This window comes from Macaca mulatta, chromosome 12 (genome assembly GCF_049350105.2).
Source record: "Macaca mulatta isolate MMU2019108-1 chromosome 12, T2T-MMU8v2.0, whole genome shotgun sequence".
Lineage (NCBI taxonomy): Eukaryota > Metazoa > Chordata > Mammalia > Primates > Cercopithecidae > Macaca > Macaca mulatta.
In genome coordinates this window covers 113,710,149-113,735,960 of record NC_133417.1, presented here as the reverse complement: position 1 = coordinate 113,735,960, position 25,812 = coordinate 113,710,149, and the positions used below count along the sequence as shown (strand labels likewise).

Sequence of the window (25,812 nt, the reverse complement as noted above, 5' to 3'; positions counted from 1 at the left end):
GAGACACTTTTATTTTTTTACATCCATTTGTTATGGATGAAGAAACTTTATCTCAAAGAGATTAACTGTTTTAACCTGGAATACCCACCAATCGGTTGGAATTTGAACCAGGTCTTTGTGAGTCTGTATTGTGAATCCTTAACCACCATCTGATACCTTCTGTTCAGGAGGACAAAAAGATGCAAAACATGAGAGCTGAGGATTTCCATCTTCACCCACTACAACTCGCAGCCCACAGACAGATTTTGTTTTAATGAGAAGTTGAAAAGCTACTTGAGTACTGCTCAGGTCACTGAGAAAGAAGTACGTGAGCGTTACTTCCTGAACGACAAGATTTATTTCATGCCCCATTAATTCCTGTCCCTCTAAGACAACAGCCCCCGGCAACAGGATGTAGCTGGGGTGAAGATACTGGGGAGTGATGCATGGAACGGCTGGGTAAAGGACTAAGTGCTAGGAGCTGAAGCTGGGAGAGCTGTGGGGCAACGTCGGCTGGATTGCCATTTGTCACACCTTGTCCTGGAAAAGGAAGAAGTATAGACGGCTTCTGATGAGCCAGCCTTAAGCTTCACCTTATTAAAAGGCCTGGGACCAAGCACTCAGTCCTTTAGTAAACTGCACTAAATAAATCTGCACCTCCCCCTCCCAGAAAACTGACTCAAGGAAATACATGCCAAACAGTCCATCCATTTAATAACTGAGAAGATACGTTCAAGGCCAACCAAATTGATTATGGAAAGAATTAAGAATTTTAAAATATTAAGGCTGAGTAAAACTTGATGCCTTAAAAGATAAGTAACAAACACACACATGACATATATACACACATACTGATATAAGCAACAGCTGGATGAAATTCTAAATAATTATTCTGAATAATTTAGAAAAATATAGACTGTGGGTGAATTAGAAACTACATTATTGACTACTAACCATGGCAAATGAATTGATTCTTAGTCTCACAGCATCTCTATGAGACAGGCATTTTCTTGTCCCCATTTCACAGATGAGGAACCTGAGACACAGATTCCACGTATTTTTCCCAGCCACACAGCTAGCAAATGGCAGGGCCTTAATGCAGCCCATGCAGCCTGTATCCACACTGTAAACCCTTAACCACTGCACTATAGTGTCCATAAAATAGAATTGAGTTAAGAGTAGACTGAGATGGAGACAGAAATTTAAGAGCAGGATGGATTAACAAAAGATTATATGGAATCTAAAATATAACCAAGTTTTAAAATCAGTATTAGAACAACAAACAGTAGATCTGACAAAGCAAAAAAATGAATTCGGCAATTTAGGAGACATTTGAAGACTTGAGAGTTTGAGAAAGGGCGTTCGAGTGAGGATGCGGCCAGGGATTTAAGAGTGGAAATTGCTACACTTTTGGCTTTGATGATGGAGGAAGGGACCAAGAGTCATGGAATGCCAGCGGCCTCTAGAAGCTGAAAAAGATGAAGATTCCCCCTAGCACCTCCACAAGGAAGGCAGCCCTGCTGACACCTTGATTTTAGGACTTCTGACTTCCAGAACTGTAAGAGAACAAATGCATGTTCTTCTAAGCCACTAAAAAAAGAAAAGAAGAAGAACAAAGACTAGTGTGAGGAGGTATATGAGGTGTAAGATACCTATCTGGAGGATGTGGCAGATTACTTCTCTTTCTGAAGAAAAGACAGCAACAAATAGAATAAATCAATAAAAACATAACAGAAGAAAAATCTTGCACTAAAGGAAGACTTGAGTCTGCAAATGGGAAGGTGGCATTTTATACCAGGCAAAAGAAATAAAAGAGAATAAGACAAAGACGAAGTTTCTGGTGAAATTTTAGCAGCAGCAGCAGCAGTAGTAGTAGTAGTAGTAGTAATTTTTTTTAATTAAGACATAATTCTACGAAAAACATCATTAAAGAGTTCTTGCATATTTTATGTAAACTTCCTATAGGAAAAATTTTGCTTGAAGCAAACTACAGACAAAACAAAGCAAAGAAATCTAAAAAAAGAAAGAAGGCTTAGAATAACATGACTTAAAGCCAATAACACATAGAATTAATTTTTTGTAAATATGGTTTTAAAATAATGCAAATATAGAAATCAAATTATTTTGCAATTAAAGATTCTTTTATTTAATTCCAATAGTTTTGGGGTAGAGGCGGTTTTCTGTTACATTGCTAAGTTCTTTAGTGGTGATTCCTGAGATTTTAGTGCCCCCATCACCTGAGCAGTGTACACTGTACCCAACATGTAGCCTGCAGGTAATTATTTAAATAAATGTAAAGATTTGTTCAGCGTGAACCACAGATGAACTACAACAAAGAAAACATTTCAGCCATGGAAGCGCAGGCTGTCCTGTCTCGGAGACTTGGTTCCTGGAGTTTTCTTTGCCTGGATCCTTTACTCTCTCCACTCACTCGCCCTTCCTAGGTCAGTTATCAGGGTTCAGGCTGAATGTCACTTATTCTCAGAAGCATTTTTCATGTTTAAATGTTTGCCTCACTCACTAAGCTTTAGCTGTGGGAGAAAAAACTGGTGTCTATCTTCTCCTCTACTCTCTCTTCTCCAATGCGTCACACAGGGCCTGCAATGTTCTTGGTGTTGAATCAAGATTTGTCCAATGAGAGTGAATACATAAGTGAATAAGATGTGCACACTGTAAACACTATTTATATTGAGGTTAATCAGCACATCCCCCTTCAATGTAGAATTTTCACTTCCAGGCATAACTCACAAAAGATGTAATCACAGAAAGAAGTCAAAATTTCGGCATAGAAAAGGTAACTTGCAGTGAGCAGACTTTCTCTGCAGCATCTCCAGGGATAGGAGCCTGTCCCTTAGCATCCCGTGCCCAGGTGGGAAGATCCTGACTAATTATGGGTTTCTTCAATAGACCCACTTGTCTAACAGACCTAGGATCACATCATCCACCCCAGCCTCCTGCAGCAATAAGGTTCTCCCTCACCCCCTTGCTTTATATCTTAACATGTTTAGAATCAGGGCAGCCAAGAGAGATGCTATGTGTTAGTTTCCCTCAGGGAGACACTCTAAATACGTCTTATCTGCTCAACGCATGTTTCGGCTTATTTTTCAATATCACAAACATAAGAATTTTTTTGCTTTGCTTATTTGCATATTGGTATTAAATGCTGAACTTTTACGTAACAGGTAATAAACTCCCTGATCTCTATCAAATACTATAATTTGATTATCTGTATCACAAATATAAAGATCAAAATATATAGTTCATTTCTAATCAGTCAGAATTCAATTTATAACTTGGAGACAGTTTCTATGGCAAATGTTAGAGCTTTAATTTCATTTAAAGTTATATTTCTAACTGATTTAGAAAAGGGAGTTCTGAAGGGGAGATTTTTCTCTGGGGAAAAATCAATTTGGTATTTACAATTGTGTCAATGATCAGAGATTAAATTTTATCCATTTTTCTTAAAATTCCTTCCTTCCCAGTCAACCCTTGTTTTTGGTGACTGCACCTCTCCCTGCAACTGGAAGAAAATGAATCACTCACCTGACAACAGCTAAGAAGCATGCACCTTGTTTGTCCCTTTCTCTTCATATTTTGAAAAGTACACTAGATATAATATTTTTTAAACTTATCACCTAAAGTATTTCCTAAAGACCTTTATTAGAATTCCATCTTATTCCTTCTGCCAGAGTTCCCTAAGATACCCTGTGACAAGTATGGAAAACAAAACACTTATTTTAAAAACATTTAGCTCTGTATTTAATGCACTCTATGTAGTATGCAGCTTCCCCAGGAGTCGCCTACTTGCTTAGTCATTCAATGTCATTCAATATTCAAATTTAATCATTACTGATACAATGAGCAAACCCAAGATAGACATCACAAATTGTTTATTGACCAGAAAGATTAGTTCTCAGCTTGGATACACAATGATGACGTGAGGCATGATGAAACAAACATCTAAAAGTAAGTAAATACACGCCAATAAAAAGTGACCTGAAAAAGAAATAATCACAAATGCCCCATATACTTCTCATACCTGTCAACATCTCTAATGCAAACCACAAGCTGTTAGTGACATTACTTCTCTGGAGGGTTATTTAAAGGTCATAATCTCAGCAATAATGTTGTCAGATAAACATTGGGCAAGCTATCCCCAAAATGCTTCCCAACTTGAACATTCTTTGATTCTATGAATTATTTTTATGGAGTTGCCAGAAAAGGAACTACTGCCTGAACTACTGCAAAAAATAAGCATATGAATTCTAAATCTCAATGAGTGATAGACCCTAATTCCCTAATAGGTTTTATGGTTTGTTTTTTTTAATGCCAGTTAAGGGTTGCTTTAAACACTGAGTTTAGGATTTTCTCTTTTATTACTCCTATTCTATAAGCACAGCTTAGACATAGGTACTATAAGAAAGGTGACCCTGGAAGAAGTTTCTATTATTCAAATATAAAAGATATGTCATTAAATTAGTTATACATTTACATTTTATGATAATATTTACCTTTTCTTGGGTCTTTAAAAAAAAAGTTCTCCTTATTGCACATTCACATTTTAATTCAGCTAAGATGAATCAACTCATTATAAAGGAAAATATTTTCAGACTTTACAGCATCTCCAAAGAAATGAATTTAAATGAATGGAATATGTGGGACTAACTGTCATCAAATAGCAAAAAACATGGATTGTCATCACGCTCGCTGCCCAAGCTCCCCCGCTGCTGAAGCTGATCTCCTTCCATTATTCATATCAGTAGCTGACAGTTATTTATGGTTATCATTTTAATAAAACTCTTTAATTCCTGTCTCTTTCTTGGAAGGTTGCATCAAGAGTACAGTCTCTCATATAGTTGCCAGAATCAAATAGGACTATGCACTTAAAGGTGAATAGTACCTCTCTTAGACATTTGCGTCTCCAAGCTAGTTCATCTTATCTATCCATCATAATACCTCTAGAGTTTCCTTTTTAAAACCCAAATCTGATCTGCTTACTAACCTGCTTAAAATATTTTGATGTCTCATCACAATTTTAAGGAAAATTCCAACGTGCTTTAGCATGACATAAGTCCACTCCCATCCAACTTCACAGTCTGATCTTCTGCACATTCTGCAGATGCATTGTTCCTTCCAGCCATAGAAAACATAACATGCCCACTTGGCATGGGCTAATCTCCATGCCAGGAAAACCCTTCTCTGTGATTTACCTATTAAGTGATTTAGGTAAGTGATTTCTACTCTTTCTTCATACTTTTCGTTCAAATCTCACCTTCTTGGTGTTTCCTTTATTAAGCCCTTCAGAGTTTGGTGCTGTCTCTTCCCTATTCTGAACTTCATGATGGTGTCAGAAAGACTTGGATAAGCTTATATCACTACTACATGAACCACCATTTCTGTTACTACACCTCTACTATTACCATGCTATCACTAGTAGTAGTATTAGTAGTGTTACTACCTGTATTATAGGCTACTACTTATTGAACGCTTTTCATAGGTTATACTAAGCACTTTAATAATCTCACATAGTCCTCCTAATAACCCTATGAAGTAAATATTAGAATATCCAATTTCCTTTTTAGAAAACTTCACTTTAAAAGAAGCTAAATCATAGTACAGTCAGCAACTGGTAAGAGTTCACACAGGATTCATACACTTGTTCACATAACTACCAACCCTATAATAAAAACTATTATGAGTTGCACCTCCTCCACGAATGACCTGTATGACCTTGGATGTGAGTTAGACTGCTTGTAGACTAGTAAAGTTAGTGAGACTCAACAAAATCTAAGAGTACCCCCAGCTCCAAAACCCTCCAAAACTTCTCTGTGTGCCGGTATTGCCAGTCATAAAATTGAAACAATAATATTGATATATTTATTTCAGTTAACTATGAAGGAAACTATATTTTAAATGATTGTAAGGTACCTACATGTGGCATGCTTATCAAATAATCTTATGATCCACTATAAGTAATATTATTAAGTATATATTTATATTTTCATTCAGCCAATATTTCCTAGGCACCAATAAAGGGCAGGCATTCTAGGAAAATAAAAGAATAGATTATCCCTACCCATGAGCACACAGGGAAGACAGAGCTAGTAAGTAAAATGCAGTGTGGTACACTCCTTCTAAAGTGTCTGATCACATGAAACACAACCAGCCTGCCACAGCCAGGAGAACGCCCACTGCTTACACTGGTCAGGACTTTTGCGTAATTTCAGGTTTCATTGTTAAAGGAATTTGTAGAGTTCAGTGTTCTCCAAATAAGTCATTTAGGGTGCCACCATCATGATTTTGCCATATTGATATTATTTACCTACTAATGCCTACTTCATACCTTTCTTCAATCGACTTTCATTAAATTATTAAAATTTAAATTTCATACCATTAAACATAAAAAAAGAACCAGTAGACACTTTTACAAATAAGAGACAACTGTGAAATACATATGATGGAAACAAAAAGCCTTATGAAATGTTATCTAGATTGGGTTGCCTGTCCTACCTCCCCCTATCCCCAAAGAAAGACACTACACATGTGAGTGTTGTTCAAGACCAGGACCAAAATAAAACTTTCTCCTTGATGTGTTCAGAAGGGTTGGAAAGGGACCAAAATTCATATATGATTCAATATTGCTTAGTGACCTTGCATATACCACCTAAGTCCTCTCATGTACCAGGGTATGTGCCCCTACATAAGGAAACACCGCCCTAGCTTAAATCCTATGGCAAGAAAGAGGAAAACCTGTGGGCTCTGGAATGGCATTGCCTGGGTTTGACTTTGGCTTCAGCATTTTCTAAATTTATAACCTCAGACAAGTTATATAACCTTTTGTGAACCCAAACTGGGAATAATAAAAATACCTACTTAAAAGTTATTTGAGGATCAATGCAAAAAAAAGACTCTGAAATATGCTTGAAACAAAAAGGGACTCAAATATTTATTATCAGATGATTAATAAAATATAAGAAATTAACTTTGTTAAGAGACAAAAGAAGACTGTATTAGTTCATTTACATACTGCTGATAAAGACATACCCAAGACTGAAAAAGAAAAAAAAAGGTTTACTGGACTTATAGTTCTAGGCGGCTAGGGATGCCTCACAATCATAACGGAAGGTGAAAGGCACATCTCACATGGCAGCAGACAAGAGAAGAGAGCTGTGCAGGGAAACTTCCCCTTATACAATCATCAGATCTCATGAGACTTATTCACTATCATGAGAATGGCACAGGAAAGTGACCCCATGATTCAATTACCTCCCACTGGGTCCCTCCCACAACATGTGGGAATTCGAGATGAGATTTGGAGGTGAGGAACTTGTTGAGAACTGGAACAAACGTGACTCTTGTTATTTTTTATCAAAGAGACTGGTGGCATTTTGTCCCCACCCTAGAGATTTTTGGAACTTTGAATTAGAAGGAAATGATTTAGGTATCATTCCACCCCTGGACCTTCCCAAATTTCACGTCCTTACATTTCAAAAGCAATCACACCTTCCCAACAGTCCCCCAAAGTCTTAATTCATTTCAGCAACAGCTCAAACTCCACAGTCCAAAGTCTCATCCAAGACAAGGCAAATCCCTTCTGCCTATGAGCCTGTAATATCAAAATCAAGTTAGTTACTTCCTAGATACAATGGGGGTACAGGCATTGGGTAACTACAGCCATTCCAAATGGGAGAAATTGGCCAAAACAAAGGGGCTACAGGGCCCATGCAAGTCTGAAATCCACTGAAGCAATCAAATTTTAAAGCTCCAAAATGATATCCTCTGACTCCATGTCTCACGTTCAGGTCATGCTGATGAAAGAGGTGGCTCCAATGGCCTTGGGCAGCTCTGCCCCTGTGGCTTTGCAAGGTATAGCCCCCATCCTGGCTTCTTTCACAAGCTGGCATTGAGTGTCTGCAGCTTTTCCAGGCACATGGTGCAAGCTGTTGGTGGAGCTACCATTCTGGGGTCTGGAGGACAGTGGCCCTCTTCTCACAGCTCCACTAGTCAGTGCCCCAGTAGGGACTCTGTGTGGCAGCTCCAACCTCACATTTCCCTTCCACACTGCCCTGGTACAGGTTCTCCATGAGGGCCTTGCCCTTGCAGCAAATTTCTGCCTGGACATCCAAGCATTTCCATACATTTTCTGAAATCTAGGCAGAGGTTTCCAAACCTCAGTTTTTTATTTCTGTACACTCACAGGCTCAACACCACATGGAAGCTGCCAAGGCTTGGGGCTTGCACCCTCTGAAGCCATGATCCGAGCTCTACATTGGCCCCTTTCAGCAATGGCTGGAGCAGCTGGGACACAGGGCACCAAGACCCTAGGCTGCACACAGCACAGGGACCTTGGACCCAGCCCACAAAACCACTTTTTCCTCCTAAACCTCCAGGCCTGTGATGGAAGGGGTTGCTGTGAAGACCTCTGATATGCCCTGAAGACATTTTATCCATTGTCTTGGGGATTAATATTCAGCTCCTTGTTACTAATACAGATTTCTGCAGCCAGCTTCAATTTCTCCTCAGAAAATGGGATTTTCTTTTTTACTGCATTGTCAGGCTGCAAATTTTCCAAACTTTTATGCCCTGTTTCCCTTTTTAAACTAAATGCCTTTAACAGCACCCAAGTCACCTCTTGAATCCTTTGCTGCTTAGAAATTTCTTCTGCCAGATACCTAAATCATTTCCCTCCAATTCAAAGTTCCAAAAATCTCTAGGGCAGGGACAAAATGCCACCAGTCTCTTTCATAAAAGATAACAAGGGTCACCTTTGCTCCAGTTCCCAACAAGTTCCTCACCTCCATCTGAGACCACCTTAGCCTGGATTTCATTGTCCACATTATTGTCAGCATTTTGGTCAAAGCCATTCAACAAGTCTCTAGGGAGTTCCAAACTTTCCCACATTTTCCTGTCTGTGAACCCTTTGAACTGTTCCAACCTCTGCCTGTTACCCAGTTCCAAAGTCACTTAAACATTTTCAGGTATCTTCTCAGCAGCGCCCCACTCTACTGGTACCAATTTACTGTATTAGTCTGTTTTCATACTGCTGATAAAGGCATACCTGAGAATGGGAAGAAAAAAAGGTTTAATGGACTTAACAGTTCCATGTGGCTGGGGATGCCTCAAATAATGACAGAAGATGAAAGGGCACTTTTCACATGGCGGCAGGCAAGAGAAGAGAGCTTGTGCAGGGAAAAATGCCCCTCATATAATCATCAGATCTCATAACACTTATTCACTCTCATGAGAACAGCCCAAGAAAGACCTGCCCCCATGATTCAATTACCTCCCACAGATCCCTCCCATAACATGTTGGAATTCAGGATGAGATTTGAGTGGGGACACAGCCAAACCATATCAATTTTGGTAAAGATAAAATTTGAGCAGGGCCTAGAAAGACAGTTTGATGACCTATCACTGGATGGTGGATGAAAGGATGGGTGAATGGGGACAGTAACACAGCATGAAGGAAATACTTACATAAAGACAAATACCACAGTTCCTCCTTTTGTTTTCCCTAAACTATAAATTCAAGATCTCAGGTTTCTGTCAGTACCATACAACTCTTCACACCATAATACTGGCATTCTCAAGGCCCTCTCATAAGTACCCAAGAGTGAATCTGCTGAATTTCCCAATCTGTATTTTTATGTCTCTGGTTTTATTTTGTTTCAGCTGTTACAGTGCCTCTTGGTTGACATCAGTGCAAATGCAGGTGCTCATGTCTCAGTAAGTGCCCCAGCTTGGTCAGAATGTATCGAATCAATCAATCTCACCTTTCCCACTTCTTCCAAGCAAGCTGTCCTGCCTGCAGCATCTCCTGCTCTTCAGGTTGAGCATCCCTACGTCTTCTCATGATGCTCCAGGAGGCCCAGAACCAAAACAAAGCATCACGCTCTGCTGTTAATTAGGGAATATTTCTCTTATATTTTGATCTTACAGGGGAAGAATTAAAAAATCATCCTCAAACCAACATCAAGATGACACAGGTGTCTGATAAATGATTACATTTGGGGACATTTATTTTCAGAACAAAATTTAGTATTTTCCAATGACTGTAGTTCTCTTAACATAATTTTAACACACTTGAACAAAGCAGAAAACAACAATGCTATAATTATAGATCTTACAATTCCAAAATTAAGTGATTCCTTCCAAACTTATACTGCAGTCTATGGTTATCTCTAAAAATCAGTTATCTTGACGTGACTTCTCCAGACTGCTCATACTTAACAAATTCCTTTACTCTCTTAAATTTAGTTTACCTCATATATTGCTTAGAAATTCTGACCATAATTTATCTAATTTTACTCCTATATATACAAACATCAAATTAACAGAATCTATAGTATTATAATATCCAAAGACAGAATTAAGTAAGGGATCTAATTTGGATTTTAAATTCTGAGCAAATAGTTTCTTTGTTAGCACATATGATGCATATATTTACATAAAACCATGCCATATGCAATGCATGACTACAAAACAACTTTATATCCTAAAGTTAAGTTATTTTTAAAACTACGAACGTAGCTATATAAATGGAAAGATTTTTCCCCTAAATTCAAGACACAGTTTGACAGGTTTTGGAATGCAAGTGAAAAGAACGTGGTCACAAAATGCATGTTAAAGTCTTTGTACTAGTCATGTGACCTTTATCTGTGTGAGCTGTAGTTTTCTTCTCTAGAAATTGAAAAGATTGCATAAAATGAACTCACAAGTTCTGTAATTTTACTTGCCTTGTGCTCTTATTTTGCCTCTTTCCTCTTCCCAGTTCCCCAGGATATCTATTTTATATGCATGTTTTGTTTTTCCAACAACTATTTATTGAGTGGTCACTCTGTGCCAGGAAACTAGCTAAGCACTAGGCATCATAAGTTTAGAAAAAACAAAAATGATCCTTGTTTACATAAACCTTGCAGTTCAGTGGACAAGATGGACATTCAACAATGAAAGACATGATATACCATGATGCTGAAAAGAAAAAGCCTTTCTACGACCCGTAGATTATAATTGGTAATCTAATTTAGATTGGAGGGCATCCAGGTCACAAAGAAAAAGTAGTATTTCAAAAGAAGCATAGAAGGAAGCACATTCCAACCTTCTAGAAGTACAGTGGGGCATGTAGAACAGCCCTGAGAAAAACAGAGGTGGACAAGGTCAAGCAACTGACTGGTAAACAACATAGCCAGGGTGTGGCATGTAAAGAGGCACAAGCACGAGTGAGGCATCTTTGCTGGATCATCAGAGATGTTAGATTTTATTATAAGTGCATGGAGTTCATTGGGTGCGGACATGGATCCTGAAGTCAGAACCCCGCTCCATCACTTAATATTGGGTATTCTTGGACAGTTTCCTTATTTAGAGTTATTTGTCGGATTAGATATATTGATGTATATAAAACGCCTAAAACACTGCCCAGCACATTGTAAGAACTATGTCGTGTTTGTTGTCATTATTATCTTCATCCTTCCTGGCTTCACCACACAGAACAACTCCGAAGAAGGAGCACCATACTCTGAACACATGGAGCTTAAGTTCTGGGCTTATTTCTCCCTTTACAGACAGGTTCAAAAGTAAAATGAGGGATGTAGGCTTCATGGTCCATAAGAATGTGGGCCTGAAATCCCAGGAGGAAATACGTAGGAGAGTTTTGCTGGAAATCACTGCAAGACCATTTCATTATCAGATTAACCTAGAGATGCCACCTGTTACTTAGGAGACAGAGTGAGGTCAAATACAAATTTAAATATAAGAGGCTTCATTCTCCCTGTTGAAAATGGGGGAAGAGACTTCACTTTCCCCCTTTTTCTTAGAGCATTTACCTTAGAAAACTTGTATGTACTTTCTCATCTCTTTGAAATGCTTATAAATCCTTTTGAAGATTAGATAGGCCTTCGGTCAGCTTTATGGCCCAGGAATGTCTTTCGCAAGGACCTAGGAACCATCTTTTTGAACTGCTAACATCAAGAGAGATAGCATCCCCATCATCTCCCGGTTTTTGTAGGGTAGGAGCTTAACTTCTGTAGGCACCTATCTTGAAGTGGCAAAACTTCCTCCTGCCATAAAGAAATAACAAACCTGTTTTTCCTCCAATAAAGCTACTTAGCCATGACAAGTGGTCACCCCAATTACCAGGTAAAGTTAGGATGAATCATGTGTGACATATAGTATTGTAAAGTCCCTCTTACTTGAGAACTAGTTATTGTGTCTCTTGAAAACATATATATAATGAGTTGTCACTGCTTGGCTATACAAACGAGCGAGACTTCTTTCTCTTTGCAATCTCTTAGCAGATTGCGTGTAATGCACACCACATTCTGCTTTAATAACTTAATACTAAAAGTGTTTTTCTTCTGTATTACCTATGTGGAGAAGATTTTTAGATTAGGAGAAGATTTTTGTTTAAAATTATATTTCCCCAATAGTAGAAAGCTAGGGAAAAAAAGAAAAGAAAAGAAAACTTGCTCCCACTATTATAAAAAACAAATGCTGGATAATCTGACAAAAATTTTTTAAACTTTTTTAAATGCATCAGAGAACAAAGTTATAGGATGAGCAATTAACCCAAAATTTAAGGAAAGTCTGACGTCTCCAAGGAGGATGGAATGTAAGCACTTGCTTCCTTGGGGCAGATGCCAAAAGCTAGCTGATAAGAAGAATTCGGCTGAAATGTTGAACAAATTGTACAAACAATGAACTATCCAAAAAAATTAAGAAAAAAATCAATTTACAATAACAACAAAAAAGAATACAATACTTAGAAATAAGTACCAAAAGCACAGGCAAGAGAAACAAAAATGAACAAGCAGGATTACATTAAACTAAAATGCCTCTGCACAGCAAAGGAAACAATCAATAGAGCGAAAAGGCAACCTGTCAAATGGTAGAAAATGTCTGCAATATTTATGTATTGAATGTGTTCAATAAAAATTAACGTATTAAATAAGGGACTAATATCCAAATGATATAAGGAACTCAGACAACTGAATACCAAGAAACAACCCAATTTAAAAATGGGCAAAGGAGCTGAATAGACGTTTCTCAAAAAAAGACATACAACTCTAGCTCACCAGGCCCTAGCTGAAGGAGAAGTGGGGTGAGTTAGGAGGTCTCTATGCCATGCAGATTGCCCTCAAAACAACCTACAAAAAAAACTACAAAGGCCAGTGTGCCATCTACTGGATGGGTGACGAAACTTCACCAGTAACAACCTGGATACCAAGGCACTTGGTGAAATTAGATGTTATCAGAAATCCACTGAAAGCCTAATCCATAAACTTTCCTCCTAGTGTCTGGTGCAAGAAACTGCTAAGGACTTCAAAACAGAGCAGCACATCCAGAGCACAGCTACTGGTGCTTTGTGGGAAACAAATGAGATCTATCATAATGGCCTTTCTGGAGACACCGAGCCGTGTGCAATCCAGGCCAAATGTGTAACAATTATCAAAAGACATCCATGCTGCATTCATGGAGAACTTGCTTGACAATCCACTAAGATGGGAAACATTCCATTCTCAAAGAAAAAAATAAAAAGCTCTTCTTCCTCTTATTGGTATTTCTGAGCATCAGATTACCCCTGCCGCCGCCCCCATGGAGTCAAAAGGCACCTAACTTAATGACAGTGAGTGAAAAAATAGGGAACAGAAACCAGGTATTGGCAGTTTCTCCATTTTCATTTTTGTGTGAATTTTTAATATAAATGCATGGAAACAAAGTATTAATGCACCCAAATGTTTCAGCTGAACAAGTTTCAGCAGTTCACCTTTACAGCAGTTATAAATAGCTGTTAATTTTTTCTGAACAATGCCAGCATTTGGATTTTCAAAAAAACAAATTTCTTGACTGCAACTAACTGGTGTTAGTAGCACTTTTATCATACAGTAAATTCCATCCACTCACTATATTTTTCTGAATAATTCTACATGCAAGTACATGTTTTTAATGTTGTTTTGTGCTGTTCCTGTCAGTTTACTACCAAAATGCATTAAACTATTTTTAAAAAGAAGAGGAGTTGGCCCTGCGGTGGCTCACGCCTGTAATTCCAGCACTTCAGGAGGCCGAGGCAGGTGGATCACTGAGGTCAGGAGTTTGAGATCAGCCTGGCCAATGTGGCGAAATCCCGTCTCTACTAAAAACACAAAAATTAGCTAGGCATGGTGGCACGTGCCTGTAATCTCAGCTACTCAGGAGTCTGAGACAGGAGAACCGCTTGAACCCAGGAGGCAGAGGTTGCAGTGAGTTGAGATCGCACCACTGCACTCCAGCCTGGGCGACAGAGTAAGACTCCGTCTCAAAAAAAAAAAAAAAAAACACTTACAAATAGTCAACAAGTATGTGAAAAGGTGATCATCATCGCTAATTATCAGGGAAATCCAAATCAAAACCACAAGCTATCACCTCATACCTGTTAGAATGGCTTAATGGGGCTGGGCATGGTGGCTCCCACCTGTAATCCCAGCACTATGGGAGGTGGAGGCGAGTGGATTGCTTGAGCCCAGGAGTTTGAGACCAGCCTGGGCAACATGGCAAAATCACATCTCTACAAAAAATACAAAAATTAGCCAGGCATGGTGGCACATGCCACCTAGGACTCATGCCATGAGTCCTAGTTACTCAGGAGGCTGAGGCAGGAGGACCGCTTGAGCCCAGGAGATCAAGGCTGCAGTGAGCCGTGATTGCACCACTGCACTCCAGCCTGGGTGACAGAGTGAGATCCTGTCTCAAACAAACAAACAAACAAAGAATGGCTTAATGGCCATTGGTAGTTCAAAAAGACAAAAGATAAACATTAGCTAGGATGCAGAGAGGAAAAACAAAAATGTGTACCCTGTTAGTATGAATGTGAGTAGGTGTAGTCATTATGGGAAAAAGAATTTGGGGTTTTGCTTTGTTGCCCAGGCTGGTCTTGAACTCTTGGCCTCAAGCGAGCCTCCTGCCTATGCCTACCAAAGCACTGTGATTACAGGCATGAGCCACCATGCCCAGTCTATTCCCATTTTATAGATTGCAAAAGTGGACCCTGAGTTTTTAAAACTTGCCCAAGCCTAGCCTGCCCAGAAAAATTTCAGCCTGCACACTCAACAGAAGGGCAGGCCTGGGATGCTAACAAAGACAGCCTGGCCCAGAGTCTAAGCTGTAACTACTGTGACACATTTGGTGTCACCCCCAAGAAAGGGCAGACCTCCTTGGTCCTTCATACTGTGTCCATGCGCATCTCAAATGGGCTGGACAGACAAATCATGCACTGGTGTGGCAGAGCTTTCCCTGTCTTTACATCTTCACGCAGACCTGGAGAGAAGAGAACCTGTGCCCATCAGGTTCACCACAGTGGTGCTAACTTACTGTCTGCCTGGTTTGCCAGCAAGTCACAGGGAAGATCATAGAATGTACTTAGGAAGAAGTTTCTTTTTAATCAAGTATTTATTGCATTTAATAACAGGAACTCACATAGGAAGCAAGAAAGTGAAAGTGAAAATAACATTATGTATACTTTTCTCACCTCGTGTTTTATTGTGTTTGAATAGAAGGTGAATCATGGAATGGTTTACCTGGAAAATTACAAAAGTGAGAGCTTAATAACTTTTCCAAAATGTAAATATCGATTTCTCGATTATGAAGTAGAGCCTTCCAATGCCCCTAAAATGGAGAATACGAAAATGTTTAACAAAAGGGTAAAAATAAGCTCTACTCCTACCAAAAAGAGTTAACAATTATACCATTTTGGGTAGATAACGTTACAGCCTTTTAAAAAATAGTCACACCGATGGTATGCCAGCTTTTATGGGATACGAGGAGAGCAGACATTCTGCAATCAGAAGTGCCTATGCACAAACAGAGAAGCAATCATGGTATCATCCTAGGGGACCGTGGAGCCTGGGAAACCAGATCATCCCTGGGAGTCCCCTCAGGTCTGAACAGCCACTTACTGATATACAAGATACAATGTGTTAGCCTTACTGCTGTCCAGAAACCAACATTATTTTTATGACTTTATGGAGACATTTTTTAAGTTAATGTGTTGCAGGGAGTAGGAGAAATCTACCTGGAGTGTGGACAAGTTATTAACACGTGAAAAGTAAAAATGATAATAGCTAACGCTTATAGCGCTACGTGCCAGCCACTGTTCCTAATGCAGCCCAATGATTAACTCTTGTAATCTACACTATTATTCCCATGTTATAGATGGCAAAAGGGAATTGTGAGTTTAAATAACTTGCCCAAGACCAGCCTGTACCATAAAATTTCAGCCTGCACACTCGACAGAAGGGCAAACCTGAGATTCTAACGAAGGCAGTCTCGCCCAGAGCCTATGCTGTAACCACTGTGACACTGTCAAGTGGTCAGAAAAGACTGTCTGAAAAGGTTATCCGTAAGCTGGGACCTGAAGGAAGAATGCACAAGCAGGCAGAACAGTATGGCAGGCATACAGAACAGCGCAGGCAAAGGCCCTGAGGTGGGAAGAGTGTAGCACGTTCAGGGAACTAAAGAAAGCCATTGTGTGGAGCTGAGGCAGCGGGAAGGAGAACATGAGGCGACATGAGATGGGGGAGGAAGAAGGGACCAGGTCATGGAAATGAGGAAAATGTGTATGCCAAGTGTGAAGGGACAGTGCTCAGAACTCCACGCCCTAACTCTCTCAGACCTATGTCCTTTCCACTTCACATCACTGTGGCTTAAACCCCCAGCCAGCAGACACCCACAGTGGTTTCCCCACTGCCAGCTTCAATGAAGCCCTGAGATCTTTCCAAATGAAAAACCTGATTCCTTCACTTTCCAATGTCTAAACCTTTGGTTGTCACCCCTTGCAGGATTAGGTGTCAATTCTTTAGTGAGGCTTAGAAGCCCCTTCAGGGTCTGGCCCGGCCTCCTTTGCAGCCTCAGCTCCTGATATTATTCCACACCCACACTCAACCTTGGCACAGGCCATTGGAATGCTCTCGTACCACTTGCCAGCCTGCAGTGAATACATTTCCCCCATTAATCACTACCACCTTAGCTCAAGATTTTGTGTTTATTATTTACTTCCAATGCAGATATTAAATTATTCTTTTTCCCGAATGTCAATCATGCTTACAGAGCTCTAGTCTTTGGCATTCTAAGTGAAATAATCACTGTCCTTGGAATCCAGGTTTTAAAACATATCAACTTGGGTTCACTATGTAGAATCCAAACTTCTGGATTTCCAGGATTTCTGTGTAGGCTTCAAGCTGATGCTCTGAACCAGTGCCACTGGCAATCTAACTACCTGGTGTTATACATCACAGAATTATCCACACAGGCCTTCCATATTCTTATTCCCAGGAGGGCCAAATCTCTCTCCTAGGAACTCTGTATTCTTGAGGTGTATCTTCTTGTCTCTTGAGGTATTCCCCTCTTTTGAATTGAAAACTATACCTTGGAGTTTTTCTTTATAATTCTGTTTTTTCTTTCCTTTAGTTTTCCACTTGCTTTTTTAGTTTTTCTCTTTCATAACTCAGCCTTCTCTAAATTATTGATTAAAATAAGTAAATTATTTATTTCAAATCCAATTCTTGACATTTTATGAAAACTTTCAGATACACTAGTAGATTGTGAGTAAGTTAAGAACCTTCAAGGGAATTATGATAACACTAAATTATAATAATGAAACAAAAAGGTAACTCTTAGTGAACAGAAAGATATTCTTGAGTATCAGCTGTGATTTTTGAGATTAAATGAACTTCATAATATAGGAAAAGTACTTCAGAATTCTTAGCTTAGAACTGTCATAATTTTAACTCAAGAAGAGGAAAATGGCCTTCCACACTAATTTTCTTCAAAGTTTACTGAGTGTGCCATCACTTCTATTTCTCCTCCAAAGGCGAATCTTCAGAAACCCTTTAATCACCTAGCTTTACTGTTTCACATTACAAGTTACAAACCTCAGAAAATAAATTTTTCATCCATGTTGATGATGTGAGTGACTTAGATCTGTAAACAAACTATAAAGCTTTGGATAAAAATCAGTCATTTTCATGGAAAATGCCCTAAGATTTCCTTTTCTCCACCGTCCTTTGCTTCAGTTCCTGGTAATTTTACAAGGATCTCCTGGAATTCAATAGGTCCTTCATTTTCATCAAATGTAAAATCAAACTTAATCATTATATAATCATTATATTAAAATGTAGGTAAATTTGAGAGCATTCATTAACTCTTATTGGTAAGTCTCAGTACAAGACACTGAAGGCAAAGAAAAAATAATAAGATATAGATTGTTCCCTTAAAAAGATAATGGTAAGATATGGAGAAGCAAACACACAGAAGATGAACTAGAAAGGAGGAAAATAAAAGCCTTGAAAGTATAAATAAGGATTAAATACCAATGAATGAAAGGGAAATCTGAGCAGTTAATTTTTATCTTTAAGTTCACTGATGTCTCTCAGGGATATAGTTACAGATCTAGGATTGTTTATCAGTGGATTAATATAGCAGCATTTCATTTACATAAAAAGTTAAAATTACAGGTGTTTGTAATTCAAGCCATTCATTCATCCATAATCCATTTTTGAGCTTCTCCTAGGATATATGGAATTGGGACCAATTTGTTAATAGGATGGTTTAGCAAGGATACAAAATAGCTTCTCTAAAAGTGTTCTGTATTTTATTTCCCTCTCTAAACATTTATTTCAATGGACTTCTAAACTGAAGATTCCTTTTGATCTCTCCTATTTTCTTTACGCATTTTTCCTATGAGGTAAATAAGCTTTTATCTGATTCTTTGGATGAGGCTACAATACCTCAACTACATTAATAGCTGCCCTTCTGACAAAGTGGGTGACACATTGTCCAAAAGAAAAAAGAGGAATAGGAAACTGGGAAACAAAGAAAAACATCAAAATTAGTTAATAATCAGGTTGCTATATTGTTTTCTACTTTAACATTTATTATCAGGATAGTAATTGTTTTTTAAAAATGCTTGTAATATGTATCACATACATGAACACAAGGTGGTATAATTTCTTTCACAAACCAAAAGAAACTGACACCTTAAAGTCTTCAAAGAAGATCAAGAGTAAACATTTTGATAAGTTTTATTAGATGCGAAGAAGTGTGTGATTTTGTTTTCCTTTGCAACACAGATGCAATGTGCATTGGAAATACAGGCAGACAAGGTTCAGTGCAAAATGCATTGTGGTCTTTCTCCCTACTATCAGGTTAGTGAAAAAGTAATTGTGTTTTTTGCCATTACTTTCAATTCTAATTTTCTATCTAATATCTGTTAGATAGAATTATGTGAGCTATTTCCTGGTATAGGATGCACTTAACTCCTTGGGGGAAGTATGCCAAATAAAAGCTTTAGGGAATACTTTATACATCATATTACCATTCTTCTGTCTCAGTAATTTCTCTGCTTTCCTGCTATTCCATCTTTCCCTCCCTGCCACACTGACCTACTACCAGGTGGTCAGAATGTTAAAGTGGTAAAATAATATAATGGGTGAAAAGGAGACGTAGGGCCTTCCAACTCCCTAAACATATAAATGCTCATAGATATTTTGAAGTCTCAGAATTGACCCAAGTGCCAGCTGATTAAAGGAAGGCTTTCATGGGTCTCAGTGTCAGTCACAATAAGGGTCTGATCTCTGTCCCAGACTCTCCCAACAGATATTGCTGTACATGTGAGTTTCTCAAATCTATTGTAGAACGCAGTGACAGACACACTTTCTCTGGGTTTTAGCAGCAGGTTAATTATCCATCTCTTTTTTAACTATACAAACTTTTAAACTTACCCCAATAGCTGCTAAGATTGGTGCTTGATAAATCCACTTGATGTCTCCAGCACTAAGTTCCCAGCACCTGCAACATTGAAAAAAAAAAATTGTCATGAATAAATTGGCAAAGCAAATGGGTAGTAAGAATTAAGTAGAATTTTAAGTTTTACCAAAAACTCCAGCCCCACACTTCCAATTAAGAAACAAATAGTTTAAGAAATCTTATCTTAAAACACCCAAGCCAGTCAGGGCGGGGGAAAAAACATGTGGCAGGTATTGATTTTCACATTATTAGCTACCCCTTGAAGATGAGTAGAGAATTATAAATATTAGTGAATTACTTTTATTGTGACAAGAGTTAAAAACCATGTTTCCAGAGCCACAAAAAGTAATAGTCTTCTAAATGTCATACAATTCATACTTCACTTTTACTATTATTGGAATAAGCCATAATAATTTAAATTCATTGATAGAGAAAGTTCTCTCTCTCAGACATTACAGCAATTCTATTTTACTTCATAAATTGTAGAATCCTTACAATAATGCAAGTTATTCTTATCCATAGTAATGCAATAGAGAATTAATGCAAACTACTCTTGTCCATAGAAATGAAAATTAGCTGTGATGTTCAGTGGAATGTAATTGATTAGTATCCTGAAAATATTGAGTAGTTTTTGCATTTGTTTATAAATTTTGGTATTTATTGTACTGAATGTAAATGTGGTTCTTTAGATTTCTCCTTTGAACCAACCATAACATCTTGGTATTTCTCTCATTAATTAATGAGGTTAAAGTATCTAGAGAAATGCAACTCAAACCCACAGTGAGATATCTTCTCACACAAGTTAGAATGGCTATTATCAAAAAGTCAAGAAATAACACATGCTGGCGAGGTTACGGAGAAAGGGAACCCTTATACACTGTTGGTGCGAGCGTAAATTAGTTCAACCACTGTGGAAAGCAGTATGGTGATTCCTCAAAGAGCTAAAAGAAGAGCTACCATTCAACCCAGCAATCCCATTACTGGGCATATACGCAGAGGAATATAAAGCATTCTACCATAAAGACACATGTTTGCAAATGTTCATTGCAGTACTGTTCACAATAGCAAAGACATGGAATCAATCTCAATGCCCATCAGTGACAGACTGGATAAAGAAAATGTGGTACATGTATACCATGGAATATTACACATCCACAAAAAAAAAACAGGATCATGTCTTTTGCAGGAACGTGGATGGAGCTGGAGGCTATCATCCTCAGCAAACTAACACAGGAACAGAAAACCAAGTACCACATGTTCTAACTTGTAAGTGGAAGCTAAATGATAAGAATTTGTGAAGACAAAGAAGGAAACAACAGACACTGGGGTCTACTTGATGAGGGAGGTAGGAGGAGGGGGAAGAGCAGAAAAGATAACTATTGGGTACTGGGCTTAATACCTGGGTGATATAATATTATGTACAACAAACCTCTGTGATACATGTTTATTTATGGAACAACCCTTCACATGTACCCCCAAAACTAAAATAAAAGTTTAAAAAAAAATCTTTGACATGTGTTCATTTTCTATTTGTATAAGATCCATGACCTTATCTTAATTTTTATGTTTGTTTTTAACAGTATTTAATTTAAAAATTATATAATTTGCCTATTTTTTATATTTGGTGCTTCCCTTCCACCCTAACTTGAGTTTAAGCTCTACATGGGCAGAGATCACTGTTGTTTTCGTGTTCTGATGTATTGCAAGTCCTAGAACAGTATGTAGGTAGTCAATAAATATCTATTGGATTGAATTGACATCAGCTGAATTCAAATTAAGTTTTACTCATGCTCACCCAATCTCCCAATCTGGTTTGTACTAGTAAAGATCTTACACTAGAATAAATAGCACAGAAATGATAAGAAACTAGCACCACTTGGCACTTTAATATAGCACTTGAAACAGTCTTTTTAAACTAAAGACACATAAATAAAACTCTTAAGTTTCTTTCTCTTTTCACAAAACCCAGTAGTGATTGTGGCAATGATAAATAAAAAAAAGAAATTTGTGGGATACAATGATAATTTTTAAATTCTAGATAATAAACATAACGAAGTTGCTTTTTTCTTAATGAGCAAGTTATAGATAATAAAATACCATTTTGACTATTCCTTAAGGGTAAGACATTTTCAATACACACTAAGAACTACATTTTTTTAAAGTTTAACTTTTACATATAGGCAATATGTTCTCATTTTTAAAGTCAAACTATATAAAAAGACAGCCATTGAGATGTCTCAATCCTCCCCACATTCCTGTCTGCCTCCTTACAGGTAACATCTTCTATTACTTTATTGTATATGCTTCCAATGCTTCTTCATGCCTATGCAAACAAATACAAAGGTTATATTCTTACTTTCCTCTATCATACAAAAATGTCATGTATGCACTATTCTGCAATTTGCTTTTTCCTTTTACAACTGTATTTTTTATTTCTTTGCATATCCGTACCAATTGAGCTCAGTAGCTCCGCACTCCACTGGGAGAACATACCACAGGCAAATCAACCGGAACCCTACACTAAAATGTAATTCTGGTTCAGCCCAACTGAAATGCGCATATTCAATGGACCTGAAGTTCGAATAACATGGAAATTTAAGAACAAAAATGTTACACTTGCATATTATTGAACATTTTCTGGCATTATTTACATGCATCTGTTTTTCACATTATTTAACCAGACAAGAAAGATAAAAGACAATGTTACTGAGTTATGCAGAATCACACTGCTCTAAAAAAGCTTTCAACCATAAGGAAGGTGGCATATATCATGTGACTGTAAATTGAACATTGATTCACTTAGCCAAGATCTAAGCTACAAGGCTTTCAGATTCCATAAATTTTCTTTTCAGTTTTTGACATTTGGTAATATCTTCACAGTCCTCTTTCTTTGCTTTAATGGCATTTCATCATGGTGTCTCCTAACACATTGGGATTCAATTATGCAATTCAGGCTCTATAAAATGCTTGCATTTGGAAGTAGGTCAAAACCAGCTACCTCTAAAAACATAAAACACTTCTCTTTGATGCTTTTCAGTGTCAAAGTTTCAAATTTGCCCTGTGATATAAGACAGGAAGCTGAGATTTCAAACCTTTCAAAGAAAATGCTATTAATGCTTGTTTTTAGTTAATTCTTCAATGCTCCCACTCACATTGTCTTTGTTAACATGTCCCAGAAACTACTCTCTGTTCAAAATTTTAATGATAAACTTTAACCTTCTAGGAAATGCAGTTCTGGATGGTGAAGCAAGAGATACAAAGGTCTGACTAGAAAGTAGGACTTCCTACAGTCAGGGTTGAAAACAGGTGGGTTGTTCTTCCCAAGGGATCCAAAGAATTGAATTGGCTGAGTACTACCTTCTCTCCACAACTTATACAATCAGTAAGAGTAGAAGAAGCGAGAGAAGCTGACCCCAAAAGCCTGTGCAGATGTTCTAGAAATGTCAGACGGCTTCTTGGTCCTTTGCAGCCCCCACCTTTGCTGCTGGATGGTGAAACAGAAATATAGCAAAGAAGTAAAGAAGTTACGGGTTTCTCCTCTCACTGGCATCTCTTATCTCCTTTGAATGAAGCAAAGAGAAGATAATAAGATTATCTTGTAAGGTGTTTTTGCTTTTGTAAGTAAAAAGAAAGAGAACAAAATTGCTCACTGTTTAATTTAATTTGCCCAACCTACTTGATTATCTTAGCTGACCTTAGTAAAATAACACTCTTCTTTTTTTTTTTTTTTTAAAGACAGAGTCTCCCTCTGGCGCCCAGGCTGGAGTACAGTGGCATGATCTCGCCTCATTGTAGCCTCTGCTTCCCCAGTTCAAGCAATTCTCCTGCCTCAACCTCCCAAGTATTTGGAATTACAGGCATGCACCACCACGCCCAGCTAATTTTTTTTTTTTTTCATTTTTAGTAGAGATGGAGTTTTACCATGTTGGCCATGCTGGTCTTGAACCCCTGGCCTCAAGAGATCAGCCCGCTTTGGCCTCCCAAAGCACTGGGATTACAGGCATGAGCCACCATGCCCAGCCCAAATAACACCTAATAGAATTTTAGATCTGAAAGAGACTTCTTTTGTATATCAATAGAGTTTAAGGTATCATTTAAAACTGGGTCTGATATGCTTCTCTCTAAATGGCCAAGATGCAGAGAAAATCAGAGGTTTCACTTTGAAAGGCCAGATTAGAAAACAGTGAGTCTCAAATGTAAGACATGAATATGAACCCCATCCATCCTTTGAAGATATTTAACTTCTGTTCTCTCCCGCGAATGTTGTCACATGGCACTATATAGGTCAGATAACACACAAGAAAATCCACAAAAACTTCATCTATAGAAAAGCTGAATTTTATGTGAAGTTGAATCAGGCAATTTTGAAATCTTCTCAGTTAAGTAGTAATATAGCTTATGTTTATAGGCAAAATTAAATATAAAATGACCCTTCATCCAATTATCCCAGATTTGGGCACTGTAAAATTCAAGATTTTATTCTGAGTAAGTTAGGAAGAAAGTGAAATATTTTGCATGGTGGTCACATGATGTAACTAATTGAATGAATGAGTCAAAATTCTGCTTCAGTCTAGCTGTAGGCTTTGAGAATATGTCCTGATGTCTCTGGATCACATTTTACTTATCCCTAATACGGGAAGATTGAACCAGAAAATGCCTTCAGTCCTATCATCTCTAAAATTCTGAATCTAGGTCATACAGTTACACATCTCAGAATATGATCATGATAGCAATAATTAGTACCTCTTTACTGATGCCACTTCCCTCCCATGTAAATCAAATAGCAGCCGTTGCAAGTTTTCTTTGCGATTTCCAATCTCACTGTGTATATATAGCAATAATGATGTCAACGTAGAGAACATCAACCCTCAATTGTTAACAAATTCAAATAGCATAAAGGGATCAAAGCAAGGAAAAGTCCAAAGCCAACAAGTTTTAGAACTGAGGGAAGCTGATCAATGGGGAGCTTTGAAGCAAGTAGGAGGAAGGCTACACCTAAAGACAATGACTCTGTACGGTTCCAATTTTCAGGAACAATGAGTGACAGGTTCTTTATAGAGTTTAGGTATTCACAGCATGTGACTTTTTTTTCAGTGTATAGCAGACAAAATAATTCCTGAAGGAAATATCTAGTAACTCAAAACAATATATTGGCTTAAATAAAGAAAAGTTCCCAGGAGATAACAAAAAGGGAACTGCTATCACAAAGCGTACACAATCTATGGATATTAAATTGTTCTCTATTAACATGAAAGAATTCTTGGCATTACTGCATATATAGTTTAAAACTGCCTCTCTTTAAATTACCTTTTCTTTATCATAAGTGTGTTAATCTACTTGACATGTGATAGCAAAATACCACAGCCTGGTGCCATAGCAAAATACCACAGGCTGAGTGGCTTAAACAACAGACATTTATTTTCTCGGTCTGGAGACTAGAAGTTCAAGATCAGGGTGCCAGCATGGTCCATTTCTGGTGAGACCTCTCTTCTTGGCTTGTAAGTAGCCTCCATCTCGCTGTGTGCTCACATGACCTCTTCTTTGTGTGCACAGAGAGAGAGGGAGAGCCAGCCTCTCTGGCATCTCTTCTTATAAGGTCACTAATCCTTCCATATCAGGGCCCCACTCTCATGACCTCCTTAACCCTAATTAGGTCCTTATAGACCCTATCTCCAAATACAGTCACGTTGGGGGTTAGGGCTTTAACATGTGAATTTTGGGAGACATAATTCAGTCCATAGCAATAAGCTTGACCATGAGAGCAAAGCGCAGGTACCCGGATGCTTTTCTACTTTTTCCTTTTCTTTCTTTGACTCATCATTATTTAAAATAGAAATCATACCCCAAAAATGAATGTTTTCATATTCATTCATCATATAGCCCCTCAAGAGAAACACAGACAACTGGGGGACTCTGGTCAAAGTCCATTTGAGACAACCGAAAGCCTTTACCAGGCAGCCTCCCTGCAGTCGGCCATGGAGGCACTTGAGTCAGACAGAATCAAAGGGCGACTTACAAGCTATCAGACACTTATAAGGAATGATAGGAGATGGGCGGTCA

At 38.1% G+C, this 25,812-nt stretch overlaps 1 protein-coding gene across 1 annotated transcript in view; it reads right to left on the bottom strand.

Moving 5' to 3' along the window:
* The window catches only part of PTH2R (parathyroid hormone 2 receptor), an 86,530-nt gene that overhangs the window by 14,672 nt on the left and 46,046 nt on the right, over positions 1 to 25,812 (bottom strand). Inside the window, exon 9 of the mRNA XM_001108598.4 lies at positions 19,728 to 19,794. Within this exon, the coding sequence (XP_001108598.1) occupies positions 19,728 to 19,794 (67 nt within the window). The remainder of the gene's footprint in view (positions 1 to 19,727; positions 19,795 to 25,812) is intronic.